At 49.6% G+C, this 21149-nt stretch overlaps 6 protein-coding genes across 6 annotated transcripts; 3 read left to right on the forward strand and 3 right to left on the reverse strand.

Annotated features, from left to right (window-relative positions):
• Positions 1–3256: 3256 nt before the first annotated feature.
• Positions 3257–6480, forward strand: M438DRAFT_350292 (Het-C-domain-containing protein). Its single transcript, XM_029906593.1, has one exon. It carries the CDS (start codon positions 3509–3511, stop codon positions 6392–6394), a length of 2886 nt encoding a protein of 961 aa, XP_029754783.1. The 5' UTR covers positions 3257–3508; the 3' UTR covers positions 6395–6480.
• Positions 6481–7577: 1097 nt separating this feature from the next.
• On the forward strand, positions 7578–9610 carry M438DRAFT_401048 (glycoside hydrolase; the record flags this gene model as incomplete). Its single annotated transcript, XM_029909505.1, has 4 exons — positions 7578–7752; positions 7821–8165; positions 8230–8541; positions 8593–9610. The coding sequence occupies 4 exons, from the start codon at positions 7578–7580 to the stop codon at positions 9528–9530; spliced, it is 1770 nt and encodes a 589-aa protein (XP_029754784.1). The 3' UTR covers positions 9531–9610.
• A 1016-nt stretch (positions 9611–10626) lies between these two features.
• Positions 10627–12499, reverse strand: M438DRAFT_329544 (Zinc/iron permease; the record flags this gene model as incomplete). Its single annotated transcript, XM_029903254.1, has 4 exons — positions 12215–12499; positions 12028–12158; positions 11693–11976; positions 10627–11644 (listed from the first exon to the last, which is right to left on the reverse strand). Exons 1-4 carry the CDS (start codon positions 12267–12269, stop codon positions 10627–10629), a joined length of 1488 nt encoding a protein of 495 aa, XP_029754785.1. The 5' UTR covers positions 12270–12499.
• Positions 12500–12878: 379 nt separating this feature from the next.
• Positions 12879–14490, reverse strand: M438DRAFT_285365 (uncharacterized protein; the record flags this gene model as incomplete). The annotated part of the gene is made up of 2 exons (XM_029901523.1): positions 12879–13617; positions 13670–14490. The coding sequence occupies 2 exons, from the start codon at positions 14488–14490 to the stop codon at positions 12879–12881; spliced, it is 1560 nt and encodes a 519-aa protein (XP_029754786.1).
• Positions 14491–15618: 1128 nt separating this feature from the next.
• On the forward strand, positions 15619–18339 carry M438DRAFT_307626 (uncharacterized protein). The gene is made up of 2 exons (XM_029902308.1): positions 15619–16201; positions 16257–18339. Exons 1-2 carry the CDS (start codon positions 15949–15951, stop codon positions 18164–18166), a joined length of 2163 nt encoding a protein of 720 aa, XP_029754787.1. The 5' UTR covers positions 15619–15948; the 3' UTR covers positions 18167–18339.
• A 196-nt stretch (positions 18340–18535) lies between these two features.
• On the reverse strand, positions 18536–21047 carry M438DRAFT_329552 (putative alpha-galactosidase D). The gene is made up of 2 exons (XM_029903255.1): positions 19398–21047; positions 18536–19350 (listed from the first exon to the last, which is right to left on the reverse strand). Exons 1-2 carry the CDS (start codon positions 20657–20659, stop codon positions 18621–18623), a joined length of 1992 nt encoding a protein of 663 aa, XP_029754788.1. The 5' UTR covers positions 20660–21047; the 3' UTR covers positions 18536–18620.
• Positions 21048–21149: the final 102 nt, after the last annotated feature.

Below are 21149 nucleotides of genomic sequence, written 5' to 3' on the forward strand. Positions count from 1 at the left end.
GTTATAGTAGTAGGGGAAAAGTTGTTAATAGGGATTTCTTTAATTATTTTCGGAAGATGTAGGCGTATAGACACTAGCGTTGCTTAGCGTAACCTAGCTTTACTTTATAGCGTTAATATAGTTATATAGTCGCTCTACCGTAAGATATTCACTTAGTCCTAACTAAATCTATTAGGGAGTCCTAATCATTTAGGGTAGTATAGGACTAGACCTACTTATGTTTAGGGTAGTATGGTATAGGACAAATGACGTCATTTTCCCTATACCGCCCTAAATCCTAATGGGATTTCCTATACCACTACTAGGTCTAAGCTTGACTCTTAGAACAAATATTACCATTACTTTCTACCCCTCTAATACTACTAAATAAAGTCCGATTTAGAAGAAAAAAGCATTAGATTGTAGAGCTATTTAAGAGCTTTGATTTGTGCTATTTAGATTCAAAAACTACTTATGCCTCGTAGTTAAATGCGCGAAGGTCCGCCGGTAGAATTTTACTAGTTAAAGCCTAGCGGTCCGTCGCCTTAGGGCATAAATATTAGTTAAGTCTTAGAGGCCGCATATTAAAACGAGTAGCAATAGTACTTCTATAGGGGTAGATATACGTGTATATATTAGACATAAGCACGGCGAACTCCTAATATAGAGCTACCGGTTAAAGACTAGACTTAAGTCTATGTTTAAATAAGTTAAGGGCCTAGAGACCCTTATGCTAACTAAGGTTATACTTAACACTAATACGTATGTTTAACATAGCAGTGTTAAACTCCTTCTTCTATAACTAGTCTACTCTAGAGCTAGACCTTATATAAGCACACATAACATAGATAAGAGCCTTATACGTAGGATTACCGTATAGATAGAGCTTCTAAGCTACGTTAGTTATAATCTAATGTAGTCGTTCCTCTATGCGAGACTACCGAGCTATCATTAAGTCATTTCTCTTACCCTCCTATAGGCCGTCGATAGATAGCATAAGGCTATTAGGGGTTATTATTCCTTAGTAGTAGAGGCTATAGAGCTTCTTATAGCTAGAATACTACTCCTTCTACTTATGTTTAGGCCTATAGAAGGGGTTAAATGTCCTATCGATAAATCCCTATATCCTATTAGCTTCGCTAAACTCTTCGATAGCCTCTTAGCATTAGTCTATAAAAGCATAAGTTAAGTAGGGGTACTATCGTAACATGCGGCGATAGCGGCTAGTAATCTAGTCGAGTGTGTTATTAATAACTAAGGAAACAGTAGAGGGGGCGATGCTATATAGGTCCGATAGAGTATTAAGGCGGGTCGGATACGCGAAGCGACTAAGGGTTAGGTAAAGGGCGAGGTTAGAATCGATCTTATAGCTATGTTTAAAGTAGAGGTAATTTAGCTCGAACTTCTTAACTAGTAGAGGGATGTTGTCTCGGCTAAACCTAAAGAGGCATTAGCTATAGTAAATTTAGTGTAGTAGAAGGGTCGAATACCGGCAATAGAAGCGAACTTTCTAATCCCCCTATACGTCTAACACCTATTAGTCTGTTTTATACTTAAAACGCGGTGTAAATCTATAGATAGGGTATTGTTTAATGCGCTAAGCCTTCTAGATTATATATATAGCAAGAGTATCTTCTAGCTCGGTATCGTCGTCGCTCGATGTTATAGAAGACATTATTGTTGTTAGGTGTTAATGGATCTTAGCTTTGGCTAAGAGATATCCGGAGCTCGGCATTAGCCGAGGTCACATGACTGAGAGAGGGGTGTAGATCAGAGTGTAAATTGAGTGCGAATAGCTAGTGTGAACGGTCTTAGAACCTCCCTAGTGCAAAGGTTATAGACGGAGCGGCCGCCGAGCTCAGTGCCATTGTTTAGTCGGCGGCCACCAGTGAAGCTGCCACATGCAACTTTTCGGAGGTGTAACATTATCTGACCCGCGACCTGATCCTGCCTAAGGATAGTTCCATATCGCGAACGCTAGTCAGTCGCCAAAAGACACTTGGGTAAAATGAGTGTTCCCCAATAGTGACACTATTAGCTAGGCGAATACTGGCGCACTTATAAGTGATGATCTTTAGATATGGCCAAGTGGGGGTACCTGATCTTCAAGTTTGTACGAAGTACGAAATTGATGAACCCATATACAATACCAGGCATCCGGCGAGCCGAGCAGAGGCTCCTCAGTCGGCGTTGGTATTCGCCAACAGCTGGATGAAAGGATAGACGCAGGTCGAAGGAGGGTGAGCAAGGAACCAAAACTCCGCCAGATACTGTACGGTAGTGAGTAGAGGCAGCGGCCTGTAAGCAGGGACTCGTCTTCGGTGTGTACGGAGTAAGGTTGGTAGCTTAGAAAGATAGACGGCTCCTACTTCCTGTTTAGAGTCATATCAGGCGTGATAATCAACAAGATAGGCAGGAGGTTGAACCTTGATGAATCACGAGTCAAAATAGTCTGATTACCGCACTCGTACAATCAAGTGAGGCAGGCGATCAAAGATTAATACTTTCATGCCGGGACCAGTACCGAGCACGAGCAAGACCAAGTTTGCAGAGACGTTCATGTTTAGCCCGTAGCTGTGGCTGTCAATTTGAGAGGCGGTCCTTGCACGCTGGTCGAGCGCAGCTAGCCTACTCGAGTACAGACCAAGGGCCTGATGGGAGACGGCAAACTGGATAGCCTGTGGATGATTGGGATCAACAGAAACGCATGGACCCGGTTCTTTGCGATATCGACATATGCAGGGTAGAAAGCAGTCGGATTTGGTGGAGTTGTCAAGCGAAGAGAGTCTCAAGAAGGACACGCGACGTCTTGAAGCAGAGTGGCTTCCTGGTCTGGAAGGATCGACGGTGTCAAGTAAAGTCAAAGAAGGTGCCTGCATCTAATGCCTTTGCTATCGGCAGTCGCCGTTCGCAGCAAGAGATATCCTGGAAGCGACTTGCAAGCGAAAGGACATCAAACCCAAGGCTTTGAGGATCACACATACTGTCGAATATCCAGTCCGCGTGCGAGAACCGTAGTCCCAAGCGAGGCAAGTGTTAGGCTGAAGTCGAAGCTCATCGATGAGACACGGCAGTTCATCAGAGATGACTAGATGACCTTCACATGGGCTTGGTCGTAGAGTGTTGAACTTTGTGTCTTTTGCTTGAGAAAACACCAAGAGGAAAGCATTTGATGCGTGAAGCTTGGACCCTGATTTGGCGGGGTCGATGGAAAGCTCGTTTTGATTCTGTCGAGAGGGGCAACCGCCTTCTCATCGAACACAGGTTGGTCAAAATTCAGTCAACGAGATGCACAAAATCACGGCGGCGAGAGCTGAGCTCACTGAGAGCGCTGGCTCGACAGTCGCTAGCCTCACCGACATGATTTTATGCAACACATTGACACAAACACGGTGGCTGTGTGCTTGGCTTGCTTGAAACGTCTTGGCCCTTGGCAGAAGCTCCCTCAGCCTTCAGCCCCTCAGCCATCCCTCTTGATGTTTGTTCAACAGTCAGGACTATCAATTGAAGCCATTCAGCCTCATCAGTCATGGCTATCTTCACATCCAACAGCTTTGCTGTTGCAGCTCTGCTGACCGTTGTGCTACTGGCACGACCAGCTCATGCTTTTGGCGCCGGCAACATCGCATCAGTCTCCAATGTCGAGGGCGTCAACTTCCGCCATGGAGACATCGAAGACACACTCCTCACTCTCGTCAGCTCTTACGCCTACGCCAAGGGTGCCAAGTTCAGCAAGATTGACGTCAAGCGAGTCTACTTTGGCAACTGGCTCCGTGACTACTCGCAGGCCGTCGATGTTGGTACTACGAAGCACGTATCCGCAGAGGCAATCCGCATTCTGCTATGGGTCTTGGGCTTCCTGACCTTTGGCTACGGTACTGGCGAGTTCGAGGTGACGACTGAGCGTTTGGGATGCTACCGCCCCGAGGAGCACATCGACAACCCCAAGGACTATGCCGACAACGAAGACGCCCGCCAGTACGACCGCAGACTACGCGCCCCCGTCGATGAAGAGAGGGAACTGAGCATTGATGAGAGAACCGGACTGAAGAACTACATTGCCTCGGAAGACTTGGGCATCACTACATCTGCCCAGCTGGTGCGCAACCTGTTCGGCCGCTGCATCGATCTTGGTAGATCCTTCAACAGAAGCAGGGACAAGAAGGAATTCTACGAGGCTCTGCGCCTTCTAGGGACCGCCTGCCATTGTCTTGAAGACTACTCGGCGCACTCCAATTACACCGAGCTTGCCCTGATCGAGCTGGGCGAGCGCGACGTCTTCCCTCATGTCGGCCGTAACACCCAGGTCCGCGTTCAAGGTGCCCGCCACCAGGTCTACCCTATCGTCACAGGTACTTTTGGTGGTGTCGACTTCCTTCATTCCGTCATGGGAGAGCTGGACGACAAGGCCACCCAGTCCGAGATTCAAGAGTTGGAGGGTGTTATCGACAACTCGCAGAACCAGAACACTAGTCTGCTCAAGAAGCTTCTCAAGTCGCTTCCATCCGGTCTTCTTGGAGGCAAGGATCAGGCCGGCAAGGTTGATGAGCTCCAGAGCAACGCTGCTGCTGCTCAGATGGGCAACATGAAGCTGTCTCCACGTCAGCCCGAAGAGTGGGCTCAGCAGCTTCAGGAGGTCCAGAACCAAATTTACCCTATTCTTCAGTTCCACGACGAGCTCATGATGGGTATCAACGAGACCATCGAGAAGATCCCCATCCTACCCGACTTGCTCGAGCAGATCACTGAGCAGCTGAACATTTTCGTCTTCTCTCTGCTTGCTCCTTTCGTCCTACCCATCATCAGCCAAGTCAAGGAAGAATTAGCGACTGGTTCAAGTGAGGTCATCGAATCCAGCAGGGCGAAACAATTGATTGTTTTCCATGATGACGACTCATCCGACCCCACTCACTCTATGCTCTCCAAGGACCACTTCTCCAACATCCTCAACGAGCCCGCCGGCAAGATCGGATGTGCTGTCCTCAAGTGGGTCGTTCCCCAGATCGTCCAGTGCTGGGACAACGAGAACGTCGACATTGCCAGAACTCTCGACCGTATCATCAACGGCATTTTCCATCACCCCGCACTGAGAGCAGTCGGAAGCGACGGCGCAGCTGATGGTAGACATATAATGTTCGGCGTTGTTGAGCAATGGTGGCAGGACAAGTCTGAGCGTGAGCGTGATGATCTACGCAGTAAGCTCAGCAGACGTGGTGTTGAGACTGGTCAAAACCACAAGGAGGGTGTCCAAGACTCCGGCCATGGTTGCTGCAAGCCCCTGTTCCAGCAGAAGCAGCACAACAATGCTCCTGCCGCTGCAGCCCACGCTGCCGTCATGGAAGGTATCAGTGACTTTGTCAGTGGTGGCCAGTCTTCGCAGCATAACAGCTACGGCAACCAAGGTCGTCCCAGCAGTCGTCCTACCAGTGGCTTCGAGCAGCAAGCCGGAAACTTTGTTGGAGAAGCTGTCGGCGGTGGCGCCTTTGGTTCTGTTCTTGGCGGCCTCGTTGGTAGCGTTGGAGGTAGTCTCTTGAGTGGCGCCTTCGAGTCTCAGGGCGAGACTCAGACTTACCAGCAGTCAAGCCACAACCAGGATGGATCTTACACCCAGAGTTACATGCAGACTGGCGAACGTCCCTCTTCTAGACCTTATGGTCAGGAGCATACCGCCCAAGCCGAGTATAAGACTACTCAGTACCCCAGTGGCGGCCACAGAACCGAATACAACAGCTACGAGCAGCAGGGTCAGTCAGGATATGGCTACCAGCAGAGTACCGAGGTCCGTCCCACCCAGGGCGGTGGCTACGAGCAGCGCAGTGAGCGTCGTCACGAGAAGCCTGGTGGCCGTTGGGAAAGCGAGGTACAGGAGCAAGGCGTCGGCGCTGCTGGAGAGTACTATCAGACTGAAGAGAAGCACCACGGCAGAAGAAACGATGACGATGATGACAACGACCGTCGCTCGCACAGAAAGCATGGCTCCAACCACCGCAATGATGACGAAAACGAGCAGCAGTCTTACTCCCGACCTGATAACAGCGGTGGGTTCCCCGGTGCATCGTACCACGCTCAGCACCAAGAACGTCAAGACGAACGTCCCAGCTATGGTAACGATAACTTCGGAGGCCGTAACGATTACGAGAGACCTCAGCGCCAGGGCCGCGACGAAGGCTACGGCAGACAAGAGTTCGGTGGTGGCAGACAAGAGTTTGATGGTGGCAGACAAGAGTTTGGCGGCGGAAGACAAGAGTACGGACGTGAGGATAACAACAACTACGGTCGTCAGGGCCATGGCCGTCGCGACGAGGACGAGATGCCAGGTGGCTTCCCTGATGACGATGGTCAGGAGCGTAGACATCATGGCGGTCGTCGTGGAAGCGGCGGTAACGATGGCGGTTACGAGGGCCGTAGATGGTAAACTCAGCCAGCTCTGCCGACACATCTTGGTAGCCCCTGTGCTATCACAGCTACTCATCATTGGACCAAAAGAATATCATGAAGAGATGAAATCAAACATGCTTGAAAATTGCTTGTGTATATTGCTTTCGTGCATTGAGCGTGAAGACCATGACAGCAGGAATGCTTGTAATTTATGCTGCTCGAGCCTTTGAGCTTCGACAACTGATCTGCTATCGGGTATTCCGGTGGTTCTGGACGGCCTCATAAGCCCGTATGTGATTCCGGTATTATTCTTACTAGCTTAGCTTTGTACGAAGTACTCCCCTCCTCACGACTGGTGGGAAGAAAGATGTACAAAGAGTTGAGGTGGGAATCAGAGCAATGATCACCTAGCTATCCACATCTAGTAATCGTTGCATTGTTGGTCATCCTCTAGATTGGAATTGGTATATATACTTTGTGGTAATCGGATTTATAATATAACTGGTTGCGTGGCCCAATGGCAAGGCGCTTGACTACGAATCAAGAGATTCCAGGTTCGACCCCTGGCGTGATCATTCTTTTTGCCGGCCTGAGGCACATCGACAAAGCGCGGTCGGTGTGACTCTTGTCGATTTCGACTTTTGCTGTGCAACAAGTCTTGACTGTTTGTTTTGCCAGGATCCTGCGGTCATGTCTAGAGACTGAAGTCGTAGGGATGCACAGTGCATTTCGCTTGCTCAAGTCTTCCTGAGAGATCATACTAGTATTCATCTACAAGCCATATCCTGTACCCAATGCTGCATTAGCCTAAATGTCAAGTGGGACATCAGATGCCGTCCATCCTCTGCAGATGGCCGAAGGACTGAACTTGTTACCTTCTTCACGTTGCATTCGTTGTCAATCTTATCCCATAATCCCGCGACGCGACCATGCCCTGGCATCGGGCTACCCCGCAACATGCCGATGAACACCGAGGGGCCACCTTCATGCACAAACGACAAGATTCTTGATTCATCCTTGGACTCGTCGGCACTGCAGGGTTGACTGTAGAAACCATGCCCGTATTGCGTACAACCCCGCTTCAACCCCTCAATGGTATGCTGGCAGGGACCTGATCATGAGAGATAGCGGAGCTATTCTGTCCCGCCGAAAGACGAAGCATATAAACATGTCAACACCTGTCTCATGCCGAAAACTGCTTCTGCTTATCGTTTTTCAACATGAGGGTTGCTCAGATCTATACGGCTCTGACACCTCTTATTCTTGCTAGAGAGATCTTGGCCCAAAACTATACCAATGTAACGACTAGTGCTGTACCAAGCTCTACCACTGTCAATGGCACTGCTGTGGCCAACCCGAGTGCTTTTGTAACAAACTTGCAGTTGTCTGTTGAAGGTAGGCCAAGTGCTTCTTTGCCGGCACAACTTGCACAATATAAGTTTGTGAAGCTAACGCCTGTCTAGATCTTTGGGACTTCTTTGTTGGGCCAGTCGACACAGCGAATACGACTACGACTATCGAGGCGACTCCAGTGCCATCTAGCTCTTTGATACCCCCTCCGTTTATAGGAAGCTATGGATTCCCACCTGGACGTCAAGTACCTCTCGTCACAAAGAACGAGTCCTGGAGCTTTCCCAAAGACTTCTACCTTGGTGTTGCTGGTGCTTCTTTCCAGATTGAAGGTGCCGCCAGAGCCGATGGAAAAGGGCCGTCGACGTGGGATGTGAACATGCACCGTGTGCCTGGATTTGCCACCGATAACAGCACCGGAGACATCACGGACAACAACTACTACATGTACAAGCAGGGTAAGTCCTAATAGCTTGCCCATACCTAGAACTATAATGAGGTTGACACAATCATCAACTGTAGACATTGCACGCTTATCAGCTATGGGGATTAATGCCTACTCGTTCTCCATTGCATGGACACGTCTCTTCCCATTCGGTACCGGACCAGTCAACGAACTAGGCATCGCTCACTACAACGACATCATTGATACGTGCATCCAATACAACATCACCCCGATGGCTACTTTATATCATTGGGACATGCCGGCCTTACTACAAAACCAATATGGTGGTTGGTTGAGCGAGCAGATCATTGGAGACTTCACCGAGTACGCGCGTATAGCATACAGTCGTTTCGGCGACAGAGTCAAGCATTGGTTCACTATCAACGAGCGTAAGAGAATTAGAGACACTGTCAGTATGACGACGCTGACGCCTTGAACAGCAATCGTGATTTGTACATCACAGTATCCAATGCCAGCAGGCTATTGGCGCAATTTTTCCATTCCGAACGTCGAGCAGCCATTTGTTTGTGGTCGAAACATCTTGCTGGCACATGCAGAAGCGTATCGACTAGGAAAGTCCATCATTCCGGACAGCTCCATCACATTCAAGAACAACGGTGGTTACAAAGTCCCTCTGACCAACAGCTCTGCCGATGCCGAAGCTGTGCAGCGAGCATGGGACTTCAACGAAGGGTGGTTTGCGGACCCGGTCTACCTCACTGGAGATTGGCCATCGACTGTCAACGACCATGTGTCTTCCTTCCTGCCTCCCTTTACATCTCAACAGAAACAGTTGATTCTTGGTTCCGCCGACTTCTTCGCCCATGATGCCTACACAGCTCAATTCTACATGGCTCCTGACGCAGGCATTGAATCTTGCGTAGCAAATGCTAGCAATCCTCTGTACCCGTCATGTGCGAACAGCAGCTACACCTATGGACCAGCTCAAGGTAGTTGGATCATTGGTCCTGCTGCCGATTCTCACTCCCCTTGGCTACATCGAGCTACCGACTGGTTCCCAGCATTCATGTCCTACATCAACACCACTTGGCCATCTCCACACATTCAAATCACAGAATTTGGTTTTGCCGAGCCCTTCGAGTCTTCAAAGACGCTGTTACAAGATATACTCTGGGACCCCATCCGAACATCATACTACCATGACTACATGGAGGCGATTCTGATATCGTTGAGTGAAGGCATCAAGATTACTGCAGCTCTGGCGTGGAGTTTTGTGGACAATCTTGAGTGGAACTCTGGCTTTAGTGTGAGGTTTGGATTGCAATATGTCAACTTTACAGATCCGGCTCTCGAGAGACACTACAAGGCTAGCTTCTTCGAGTATACCAATATGTATCAGACGTATGTAGAAAAGTAGGAAAGGAGGTTCGGATGGGAAAGCTTGTGGTGCAGGACACAAGAAGATGCTCGTAAGCAGGATCATGAGCGAGTCGTAGCTATATAATGTCTTTCACTATACCTACGGTGACATTTCAGATGATAATGATTACGACTAAATCCATTTTGGCGGATTGCTCTTCCCTGGCCACCAAGTCTTCTTATGTCGTTCCTTCCTTGTTCAATCCGACTTTAAAAGAGCGTTACTTCCTTATCTATCAAGCTGTCTTGATTGCTCCTTCCCTGCTCGACGAACTTTCTCGATCATACCTTCCTGTTTTGTTCAATCCATTCCTTCCACTTTTGCCAACTAGAAGATCAATTAAGAAGGCGCGGATACTAAACAATGATGAAAGAGGAAGTAACAAGGGAAACTGGAAGGAAGGAGCGACCGAGAATTTGGCGAAAGAAGAAGGAACTTCAGGAACGATCTGGCGAAAGAGGAAGGAATGGTTCACCAAGATAGGAAGGAACCGTCCACCGCAAGAGGAAGGAACGATCTTATGCAAAAGGAAAGAGCGGTCGATTAAGTAATTAAATCCACAAAAAGAAAGAAAGAGCGACGCAGGAAGAGGATATAGGAAACGATTTAGAACAAAACTGGAGCGTAATCTGAATTAAAGACAAGGACAAGCATTGTAAGTGATGATTTGCCGGAAGATGGAAGCATCGAAAGCTATAGAAACATCACTGACACCGGATGAAAGGTGTACGTACAAGTCTTTGATTATGCAGCACTCTCCTCAAAACAAACATTGATAGACCTTTGTAGAATACAAGGTAGACAATGGAAGAGAAGACCCGGATCAAAAGGAGCGGCAGAGGGTGGTTAAATCCTTTTGGTTATCAGACTAGAGGCAGTGGAGCTATGGCACAGGTGAAAGACAGTAGGATTTATGACCGTCAAGCGCGAGATGTGATTACGAAAATGCTCAGAGCAGCAGCATAACTGGCGTAGCTCAATCCTCTGTACGAGTGTATTTGATGGTTCTCAAACAAGACCAAGAGCTTCGTGCTCATAATCCGACGCCGCTTCCTTGATTCCAAGATCCTGATATCCAAAGTTATGCCGATGATCATGCAGTCAAGGCCGAACTACAACCCAAGATGCCCATACCGACAAAGGCAAAGATCATGCAAAGGCCTTTGTTATGAGTGAGCTCGAGACTCTCTCCAAAGAGCTGCAATGCAACAGATGTCATGATGCCCGCCGTGACCGCAAACATGGCTCCATAGAAGTTCTCACTGATTGCTACATTCTTAGAGCCAGCAATCTTGAAGATGATAGCGGCAACACCGGCGCCGAGAGGTTGAGAAGCTCCACCAAGTAGAGAGGCCCAAAACATTGCTTTAGCGCGGTTGTTGATGGCGAGGTAGAGGGGCAAAGCGAGCACAAAGCCATCGGTGATGTTGTGGATGAACAGAGCCAGGAAGACGGAGAAACCGAGTTTTGGGTTGGCATGGTTAGTGGCAAAGGTGATGAAGCCTTCTGGTAGCTTGTGAAGGGCAATTGCTATGGACGTCTGGAGACCAATGCTGGCGAAAACGTTTGTAGGAACGTGATGATGGTGAGGCTGCTGCTCTCCATTCCGTTGCTGGTTGCTGGAAAGAGAGGCGTGTGACTTGGCATGGTGAAGCGAATGTGTGTCCTCCTCCTCCTCTTCAATCACAGTATCAGCGTTGGTTAGGCTGGGAGTGCTGTTAAGCTTCTTAGTCTGCAAAACCGTGTCAGATGCCATACGGCCCTGATGTCCAGGACGAGGGGAATTCTCATCCCTGATACTCTGAAGCAGCGGAGTCTGTTCCGAAGCGGTTGATTCGCCACGGAGGAGTTGCTGGCGAATGATAGAGCGAGTACTTGCTTGCCTCGTTTGCATGTTCTTGAAACAGTCCGCACCACATGGCTCGCTGAACCCGTAACATGGACCATCGCAATCGCAAGATGACTTTGATCTAGAAGCGATCGAGGAGAGCGTCTGACTCAAACGAGCCTGCAGCGAAGGCCGCCTTGACAAACTCTTGCCTGGTGGAAGTGTTGCAGAACCATTTTCATCAGCTGCAGCAGAAGTTGATTTGCGGGCCGAAATCTTCGGTCTTTGTACGTGAACGTGTTCACCATGCTGCTTGTAGGCAGCATTAGACCCTCCGTGTGAGCGATCGTGAGATGGAGGATGAGCTTGCTCATGGCGCACTTGTCCATCCTCTTCGGTGGGTTCTTTGACAGCAGATTCTTCGTCGTGGGAGTGTTCGCAATCTACCACATGAGACGGCATGAACAAGTGAGCAAGTCGGCTGATGACCTGAATACCCAAAGCACCTGCTAGGAAACAGCCTATCAACGTCCAAGCGGCAGCTTTCGGTGACATTCCACCCTTTTGGAGAGAACTCTTAGCCGAAGGCATCATGCTGAAAAGAGCAGAGAACAGCTGCTTGTATTAGCCTTGAGATCAGAGAAAAGCGGTAACAAGCCGAATTACCATGACACCAAAACTCAAGCTGAGCGACGACGACAAGAACGTATCGCTATCCTGTATCCTGAAGTTGCGTTTGCTTGGAAATTTTCTGACGATTATATCGACGCAGATTATGGAAGCCCCAATGATGCATGCTGTCGTCAATGTTAGCTGACGTATGAGTGGCGGCTGGATATCTCGAAAACCTCACCAGCACCACTGACACTTGCCATGACCCATCCGCGTTCATCGTTTGAGAGGACCATGATGCTTCCTTACTCCAAAGATGGCGATGCGGGGATAGCAAGCCGTAGATCGATTAATAACAGATAAAGGTGACTCGGCCGCTTCTAGATTTAGAAGGATGTCGCGTCTCAAAGAAGCTGCTTTGTCCCTGTTCAACTACCCAAAGCGAACGATGGCGATCTCAATGCAAGCTTCCAGAATCAACACCGACTGCTTGCGAACAATGAATTAAAAGTCTTAGGGAACGAAGGAGCAGTCGTCGTCCAGAAGGCTCTGTTGAGATCGCGACTCGAAGACGCGGGCCGAGCGCAACCGTTTTCTCACTCGATGATGCCAAGACACCTTGATGGGTCCCGCTGACGCGCTTTCACTCCATTGGCCGCGAACTCTTTTTGCATATGTCGGTGAGCAGATATAGAGCTTTCATCACCCTGTGACTGGTCTGCACAGTCACATTCTCCGCAACCACGGCCGGAGCCCAGTCAGTCTCGTATGTTCCAAGGCATGGTCTCTGGATCTCGAAGAGAAGTTGGTAACGAGGAGATAAAAAAGCAAGTAAACATGGAAAAATTTGGAAATATTACTACAAAAGCTCTACATATATGTACAATTGGCTTACTGAAGCCTGTTTATTCTAAAGAAACAATGCATTTCTCCTCGACCCATTTAGCAAAATGCACAGTTGGCATGTCGACTACACGCATGAATATATCTGCCGCCCAGATGGTGCTTGCAATGTCGATGATTGCAGCAATGACAAAGCCAATCTCTTTTGTCATATATGTGTCCTCCCCAATCGTTCGCCAGAAGAAGTCCATCGAGGCATAACCGATGGTGTGTGTTACTGGACCGTGCATGAGATAAAGCGAGAAGGAAATCTTTCCAAGATATTGTACAGGGCTGTTAGTGAACAAGCGTTGGAGGAGAGGAGAATTGGATGTTGACCAGACAAGCAACAGAGCGGCCCAGCCAACCCAGTAGCGTTGCTTGTGCGAAGCGTAGGTTGGAATCCAGGAATGAAGTGTGGCCCAACCGGGTGCGTGTTCAACATGTTCTTGTGGTTGGCCTCCAAGATAGATGCCAACCAGGAAGACGAATATATACAAAGACGTCCACAAGCGTTGACGTTGTGCAGATGTGGAGATAGAGGAGGTTGTAGGGAGGATGGATTTTGCGGCGGCCAGCGCTTGTCTGCGGAAGTCAAGCTCTGCGAGAAGGAAGCCAGAGTAGAAGAGGATCATTTCCCAGCGATCTTTCTCGTGACACCATGCCACGAGTGCTGCCAAGGACAATATTCTGACAGTAGGCTTCAGACGAGCGAGGCCAAGTTGGGTCAGATACAGAACAAGCGAGGAACGGAATTCCATTCTAGGAAGTACAGTCAGCAATGTCCCGACCGGGCAAGACTAGAAGAACATACGGGATAGTCCATAGGTGCTTGTCAATATCAATATCCGTATCCTTTGTTCCGAAACTCCAAGGGTGCACGAAAATCCACATCATCTTGGCCCAATCTGTCAATTGGTGCCACAAGCTCTTGAATCGGACCAGGTGTGATTCGCGGACCTGGTTCAGCCTGTGCTGATCGTAGGCAATACCGCGCGTTGCATCGTAGGCACCCAAGCGCACCAGAAGCACAATGAGCAATGTTGAGACAAAACAAGGCAGGTAAAGGCGGATGGCTCTGCGGAAGGTGGCCGAAGAAAGTGTATGCAGCAGTTCTTTCCAACTCTTGTTCCTCATAAGCTTGACGGGCTTGTACGAAAGGGCGTAGCCAGAGACGACGTAGAAGATGGAGACCATGGCAGGTCCTGTGTAGACGAAGCGAACGAAGGGCAGCTTAAGGAACTCGCGGTGTTCGTCGGGCTTGCCAGTACCGCCGTAAGCAGTAAGCACATCGTGGCTCGAGTATGAAAGGTGGTAGAAGAAGACGAAGAGAGCGGCGAGACCACGCATGCCATCGAGGTATGCCGAAGGATGGAGTCGCTCAGGCTTGACTAGCTCTGGGTAGAGTCTGTGTTGGATGAAAGTCGGTACGAGGAAGAATAGAAAGCGCCTGGATAAAGGCAGAAGGCTGGCCCATTGTGGTCGTTGGAAACCTGAGAGGTTAATGTGGAAGGTCGGCGATGACTTGATGGATTCAGCTTCGACAGGTCGAGTCTTTGCTTCATCTTCAAAGTCTTCAAGGAGATGGGACGACTCTGGTACGTCCTTTTCGCGGAATGTAGACCCCTCCATCATGGTGGGAACTGCGTGAGCAAAGGGGGTCAAGAAGGGAAAGAAAGAAAGGGAGCTACAAGAGCTGCTGGGACGCTCCTCACTAGGCTTGGACTCATCCCTGTGGATACTGAACATGTCCCACAGACATACCTACGTGTACATTGATTCATACACCCTTGTTAGTCCATCGCATGTGCAAAGGTGCAGTACCTAGTTAGCTTCGGAACTACGCAACCCTCATTCTGCAGACATTGCAGGCGCAGCCTTCCGAAATGCAACCTGCCGTTTGGCGCCAGTCCCGCCGTGGCGTTCTGGGCGGCCGTCTGATCGACCACTCTTGCATACCGCAGACCTCGAAGGACACTCGAATCGATTCATGCCATGGAAAGATTGAGGAACGCGTGAACGAAGGAAACCATGCACGGGAGACTGGAGAGATGCACGTTAGGAGCTCTGCAGACGACACCAAGACGTTTCTGCCACTCCAGCTTCGTTCAAGTTTCAACGGGCGCAATAAGGTTTGATGGAAACGCTTGGCCTCGAGAAGAAAGAATAGCATGCCGCAATTTGTTCTCCGACCATGTCCGTACTTACCTAGTCGTCTCATCTGCGGTCTGAAGGTGAAACAGCTCGAGTATTGCCATGCGACTTAGGGGTTGGAAGACTGCGGAGTCGAAATTGCTATGAGGTTGGGTAGGCTTTTAGGGCAAGGCACGAGCTCGAGTGCTGACCACACCGGATAGATGTTATGTTATATTCGAAAGCACTTTCCCATCATCCAATCATAAGTCGCAGTGGTTTAGTGGTAAAATTCGTGCTTGCCATGCACGAGCCCCGTGTTCGATTCACGGCTGCGACAATGTTTTGTCTTTCGGATATATTTTGCTCGTGTCTGGATGCCTGATCCTGTCACGGATAGGTGAGGTTTGTTTTGTGCTTGAAGCAGTAGAGGGCCTCAAGCTCGGCTGTCGCCAGCTTGTTACTTTCTCGAAGGCCATCGCGGGAGCTCCAACGACGTAGTTTGCTGCGGGTCTCAACGAGACAGAAGTCGCTTGGTCGTGCACGTCCCTCATTACTGAGACGAACGTGAGCTCTGGAAACACTTCCTTTGTCTTCACATCAACAGCAACAACATTGCTGAGCCATGTGATGTTCTTGTATTGTTGGCAGATATCACTTTAGAAGGCAGCGTGGTATGGTGCACGCTGCCGGCCTTGTCATGTCATCCCTTGTGATGTTAACGTAGGTGATCACTGATGAAGAAAGAAACTACGCAGGTCGTTGTACTTTCGGTATCTTCACAAGAGGGGTCGTTTCCGGGTGTGATGGACGGACAAGAAAAGAATCAGAACTCGAGTTACAACCCCGGACACAGAAGCAAACACCAACAAAACAACAAACGCGCTTTGCAAATTTCATCCTACTGATCACACTGTTGATCTTGTCACCTGAACACAATTACCCACATCCAGTGACAAGATGGACATACAATCTGACAACATGCGCTCCCGGGAAGGTTTGGTCAAGGCTATCATTGTACACGATGGCAGTGTCTCTGGCGACGGCGTCAAGGGCAAAGTTGAGATCTCTGGATTTGAAGACATGGCCTCCTACAACTGGATCAAGACAAGTGTGCCTACAGCATCCTTGGGACACAAATTGAGCCCGTACGGCACACCGCTCTCCACGTCGGGCTCTACAAGCCTTGTCGCACTTCCCGAAAAGCAACCCGGTAAGCTCTATAGAGCCGTCTATACCATCACATCGGTAGATACTGATTCCGGCAGGAAAACCTCTTCAGTGGTCTCCCCTAATCTCAGGCCAGATCAAACTCAGCTTAGGACCCAAGACAAGCTATCGCGACTTTGAACACAGTCGTGGTCCCAAATACGCAATGGAAGACAGCGTGCGCTGCATTACGACCGCCGACAGAGGTTTCATATCCTCGGAGGTTGACATCTTTACGAGCGAGCATACCCTGAAGAGACTCATCAAGTTTGTACAGGGTGATACAACCACCTTTCGATTGCTGGTACAGAAAGTCAACGGCACTCTGTTTCTGGCCGAGAAAGACAAGGAGGCACAGACAGATCTGGACCTTGGCCGCTCGTTCCAAAGCGCCTACATGAAGTGGTCGAACGGTCTGACAGAATCCGTATCTCATCAGCGGTTCGTGCGGTACGACTTCGATGGCCTTCAATGCTTGATCCGCTTCGAGGCAGACGGTTGCCTGGCAGAGACTGATCGCCTCATGGCAGCCGCTCTCATCAGCGATCTGGTGCACGCCGATTCATCGTTGCAACTACCCCCGCCAGCCTTGCAGATGAACCTCCACGCGTCCACATTGGATCTGGCCAATGCCTTCTGCAGTGAGCTCTCAGAGCCACCAGCAGCTGTCTCGGGACGCGGGGTCGCCGGAGAAGCTCCTACCCCTGAATACCACTGGTCTCAAGCCGAAGCCTTGGCCGAAGAAGCTGGTAGAAAGCAAAGAATAGCCGACGAGGAAAGAGCCATGGAAGAGGAAAGAGCCATAAAGGCACGATCCGTTACCAATCTGCGCAACCCTCAGCGCCAGAACAGACGGCTCTATCAACAGCCACCACCCAAACCACCTATTCCTGCCAGCACAAAGCAGTCGGCAACCTCCCCGGTCGTTCAGCACAATCTCTACCTCAAACAGTATCCTCTGGCGCGCTTCCACAGCATTACCGAAGCGGAACTCAGCGTCATCCACGAACATCTCAACATGGCTGAAGGCGAGTTTCAGAGAGCTCTGTGGCTCTACTACAATCCTCAGGGTCCTGCTACCGAACCTAGGTCAGAGAATTCAGCCTCTCTACTCCATCGCCTCATGGCGGCTACGAAGACCAAACACAGACAAGCCAAGCGATACCTTGTCCTCTGCAGCAATGACTACGATAAGGCCCTCCGTCTACATGCCGCAAAGAAGGAATACTTCAGAGAGAAGCGCTTGCGCAGAGACCCCAAGAAAGTTCCTGGAGACGAAGCCAGATATCTTCGTCTCTTCAAGCAAAAAGAGAAGGAACGCGAGGCCGAGGTTCGTCGTTCGCAAGTAGCCAGGCAGAAGGAAAAGGACAAGATGGCTCCTCATTCCGCTCTGTGCATCCTCCACTGCGCTACTGAGAAGTCCTCCTCGACCGCTGTCAAGCTTTCCGACGACGAATTCATCCGCCTTTGGATCACTCGTATCCCCAGCGTCATCACCGCATACTATGACACTAAAGCCACAGTCTCCTCGATCACCTACACTGACACCCGCTCCCAAGTCCGCGATTGGGAAAGCAACAACCAGGATACACTCGCAAAGTTTTCCACTCTCCTGAAGGACATCAAGCAGACCCTCGAAGAGAGCGAAAAGAGCAAGGTCATTCTACACATCGTTGAGAAGCACAAGATGGAGGTTTGCGAGGCTGGCGAGGAAGAAAAGAACGTGCTGTCAGAGTACATGACGAACACTTGGCTGAACCACGCCAGAGATGAAGAGCCCGAAGAAGATGCCCGCAACATGCTCAATGCAACCACGTTCAACAGTATTGCCGACGAAGGAGAGGAAGAAGGCGAAGAAGAAGAGGAAGAGCAGGAACAGGAGTATGTTTCGGACGAAAGCTCTGATTGGTCACGCGAGTTCGAAGACAGTGACGACGACGAGGGTGATGGCCTTGACAAGAAGAAGTGACGCTAAACTCTACACTTCCGTCTACCAAACGTCCTGCCTCTCGTTTCGAGAGACCAAGTACGTCAGCTTGAACAGATTTTCTCGAGTTGGAGAGAAGGAGGCTGGTTGAATTACACTCTGATAGACCTATAACGGTACTTTTCACATAGAACTAATGCACGAGTATGAAACCCTTTTGATGAATCAGGTTTCCCTTGTGTGCTCGCAATCAGTGATACTTCTCTTGTGTTCGACACACTCTCTCCGTGGTCATCTCAAGAATTCTCTCAACCTGTACGCATGATGCTTTTGATTTCAACAGGTTGGCACAGGAGTGAGAGGTCGGGTGTTTGAATCAGGGGAAGAGGTCTTTCGAAACCTTTTGCACTTTCGGTTTCTTCATCATACTCATTGTAATTTGAGAGGGCTGCTCTCTATGAATCTCCTACACGCCGCAGACATTAATCCATCTCCTCTAGAAGACCTTCAGACCAACAAAATCGGCACCTAGAGGCTGCACACCCTTCTCACCACCAATATTACCAATCACAACTTCATTATCACCTTGTTTCCAACCATCAACCAAGACACCCAACACAGCACTGTCTCCCCAGCCCTTCATGGATGAATACAACTCGCTACTCCTTCCACTCAATGGAACCTCCAATCTAGTGGTCTGGTTGTTGACAGAGATAGTAATGTTTCGTGCATTACGGCCCTCTCCCCAGCTTGTGCCAATGGCAACATCGTTGTTGATGTAGGTGAGCTCGACGTATCTTGATCCAGTGGTGGTTGCTGAGGCAGGAATGTTGAGAGAGGCAGAGTTGTTCGGAGACAGGTCGCCAATCTTGGTTCCGAGCGGAGAGCAGAGACCGGGTACACAAGTTATATGGCTAGCGTTACCGCTACCAGAGATGGCAAAAGCGGTATTGGGATAGAACTTTCCGGTTGGTTCAGTCACAGTGATTGAGCTTATAGAATTGGTGTTTGAAATGGAGAGGGTGTTGCTGTTCCCTGCGATGAGGGAGACGGGTAGGGTGATGCTAGATTGACCTTGCTGTACCTGGTGAGAGGATCTCTGGTGTTGATTGTGTATGCCGAGATCACAGGACGACGGAACGGGGCTGCTAAAATGGATGGTCACAGTATATGCATCACTTGTGGTTAGAGCATACACATTCTCAAGATTGATATCTCCACTTTGTCTGTAGCATGTCAGCAAGTTATCCTTCGGAGCTTCGGACGAACATACCCATCAAGCTGATAGACACCGGCTGGTATAGTGTCGTCTAGTTCGAGCAACAAGGTACCATGAGCTTCCACACTTGCCTTGTAGCTGGTCATGACATTCTTCCTTGTCTCGTTGGTCCAAGCATCTCTGACCCACCCAGCACTCTGCAACCCTGCATCCGGCAAGTCAAACGTTGCGTCAATGGAGAAGTTGTTCCAATTGACCAATGCGGCGACGGTACGATTACCGCTCAAGGGTCCTGACCAAATGTCATACCCCTCATCACTGTATCTGCGGGTCAAGTTGGCAGACACCCCAAGCGCGTCCTGATTGAAGCCAATGATGTTCTCATTCTTCATGATGGCCAAAGACTCCGCAAACACCGATGTAATGGAATCATTCAAGGCACACCCGATGGTCAATGGACTCTTCAAAATGCTCCAGAGTGCAAAGTGAGTCTGCTCTTCCGCGTGGGTGAAAATATCGTTGCCAATTTCCATCATGTCCAAGTCTAGCCACCTGCCAGGTGCGGCATAGTCTGTTTGAGGCACAACTTGGTTGACAATGCGGAAGATAGTTCTCCAATTGGGAATGATGTCGTTGGTGACGCGCCAAGTATTCCCTAGATCCGGTGCCCATGCAGAAGGGAAATCAACACCCCAGTCACAGATCTGGAAGAGCAGATTCGTGCCCGTAGCATCGAGAGCATTCCGCATATTCACGTAATTCTGATGAGGAGAAGTCAGGGGCTCGTAATCCACGTTCGGGAAGCTTCTCTCCTGAGACGACCAGCAATTGTCGTACTTGAGTAGATCAGCACCCCAAGAAGCAAAGGTCTCTGCATCGGTAGTCTCATAGCCCAAGCTACCAGTCTGGTTCGTGCCCAACTCGGTATTCATGCACATCAAGATGCCACCATCACTGTAAACGCCGAAGCCGAGACCAAGATCGTGAATGTATTGACCTAGCGCGGGAAAGCCAGCAGGGAAGAGCGTTTCATTCCATGTCAACTTGTTGTCTGCTGTACGGTGAGGCAGTGTCCATCCGCAGTCGGTAGTTACATATGTGTAGCCCAGGTCTGCAAGACCAAGCGATACCAGTGCTTCGGCATTGGAGTGGATGATGCTTTGGTTCGGGGCACAATTGTAGTGGTTGTAACTGTTCCAGCCCATAGGAGGTGTCAATGCTAATCCATTGGCCAGTCTCTTGTGTAGAGTTGGAGAAGCGAGTGTCAAAGTAGGCAAAGCCGTGAGGCCTGCGAGGAGAGCCATTGATGAATACATCTTTCAATGTCTTGATTCAACTTTATTGAAGTCAACATGCTGGCCATTGCGCCAGATTTATATCTCAAGGTCGATCGAGGTTTGCTTCGCTCCGGTTAATGGTGAGATAGTTTCATGCATCCCCCGCAAGCAGACATGGAGTGCTGGAGATCCTCTTCGGGGATCAGCGGTGGGGTAGAGGCTGGAGAAGCCATCCTTGCATCTATATCATCCGCAAATGCTCATTATCAAGTTCTTGTGTAACCATGTTCGGCTGAAGTCGTGTTCATGAACTGAGCCGCTGCAAGATGGTATTGGCGTCGTCATGGTGAACTGCGGTCGTCGAAACGGGGTTCTCATGGCGCATGACCGGTATATTGGTCGGGGCCTTCACAACATGTCGCAGTCAATTGATCGAGTAGGCCGCGATGGTGGAGAGAAGAACATGATGATGTGTGACTGGCAACTCTGAAGCAGAGCTCGACGTCGGAGAGATTAGAAGCGGGCAGGA

Source organism: Aureobasidium pullulans (assembly GCF_000721785.1).
Source record: "Aureobasidium pullulans EXF-150 unplaced genomic scaffold scaffold_45, whole genome shotgun sequence".
Classification (NCBI taxonomy): domain Eukaryota; kingdom Fungi; phylum Ascomycota; class Dothideomycetes; order Dothideales; family Saccotheciaceae; genus Aureobasidium; species Aureobasidium pullulans.

Excerpts from the sequence above, each read along its gene's own strand:
- M438DRAFT_350292 (XM_029906593.1), top strand. The coding sequence starts at position 3,509 with ATGGCTATCTTCACATCCAACAGCTTTGCTGTTGCAGCTCTGCTGACC.
- M438DRAFT_329552 (XM_029903255.1), bottom strand. The coding sequence starts at position 20,659 with ATGTATTCATCAATGGCTCTCCTCGCAGGCCTCACGGCTTTGCCTACT. Across the intron at positions 19,351-19,397 it reads GGTGTCTATCAGCTTGATGG|ACAAAGTGGAGATATCAATC; the intron begins GTATGTTCGTCC and ends GACATGCTACAG.
- M438DRAFT_307626 (XM_029902308.1), top strand. The coding sequence starts at position 15,949 with ATGGACATACAATCTGACAACATGCGCTCCCGGGAAGGTTTGGTCAAG. Across the intron at positions 16,202-16,256 it reads ACTTCCCGAAAAGCAACCCG|GAAAACCTCTTCAGTGGTCT; the intron begins GTAAGCTCTATA and ends TGATTCCGGCAG.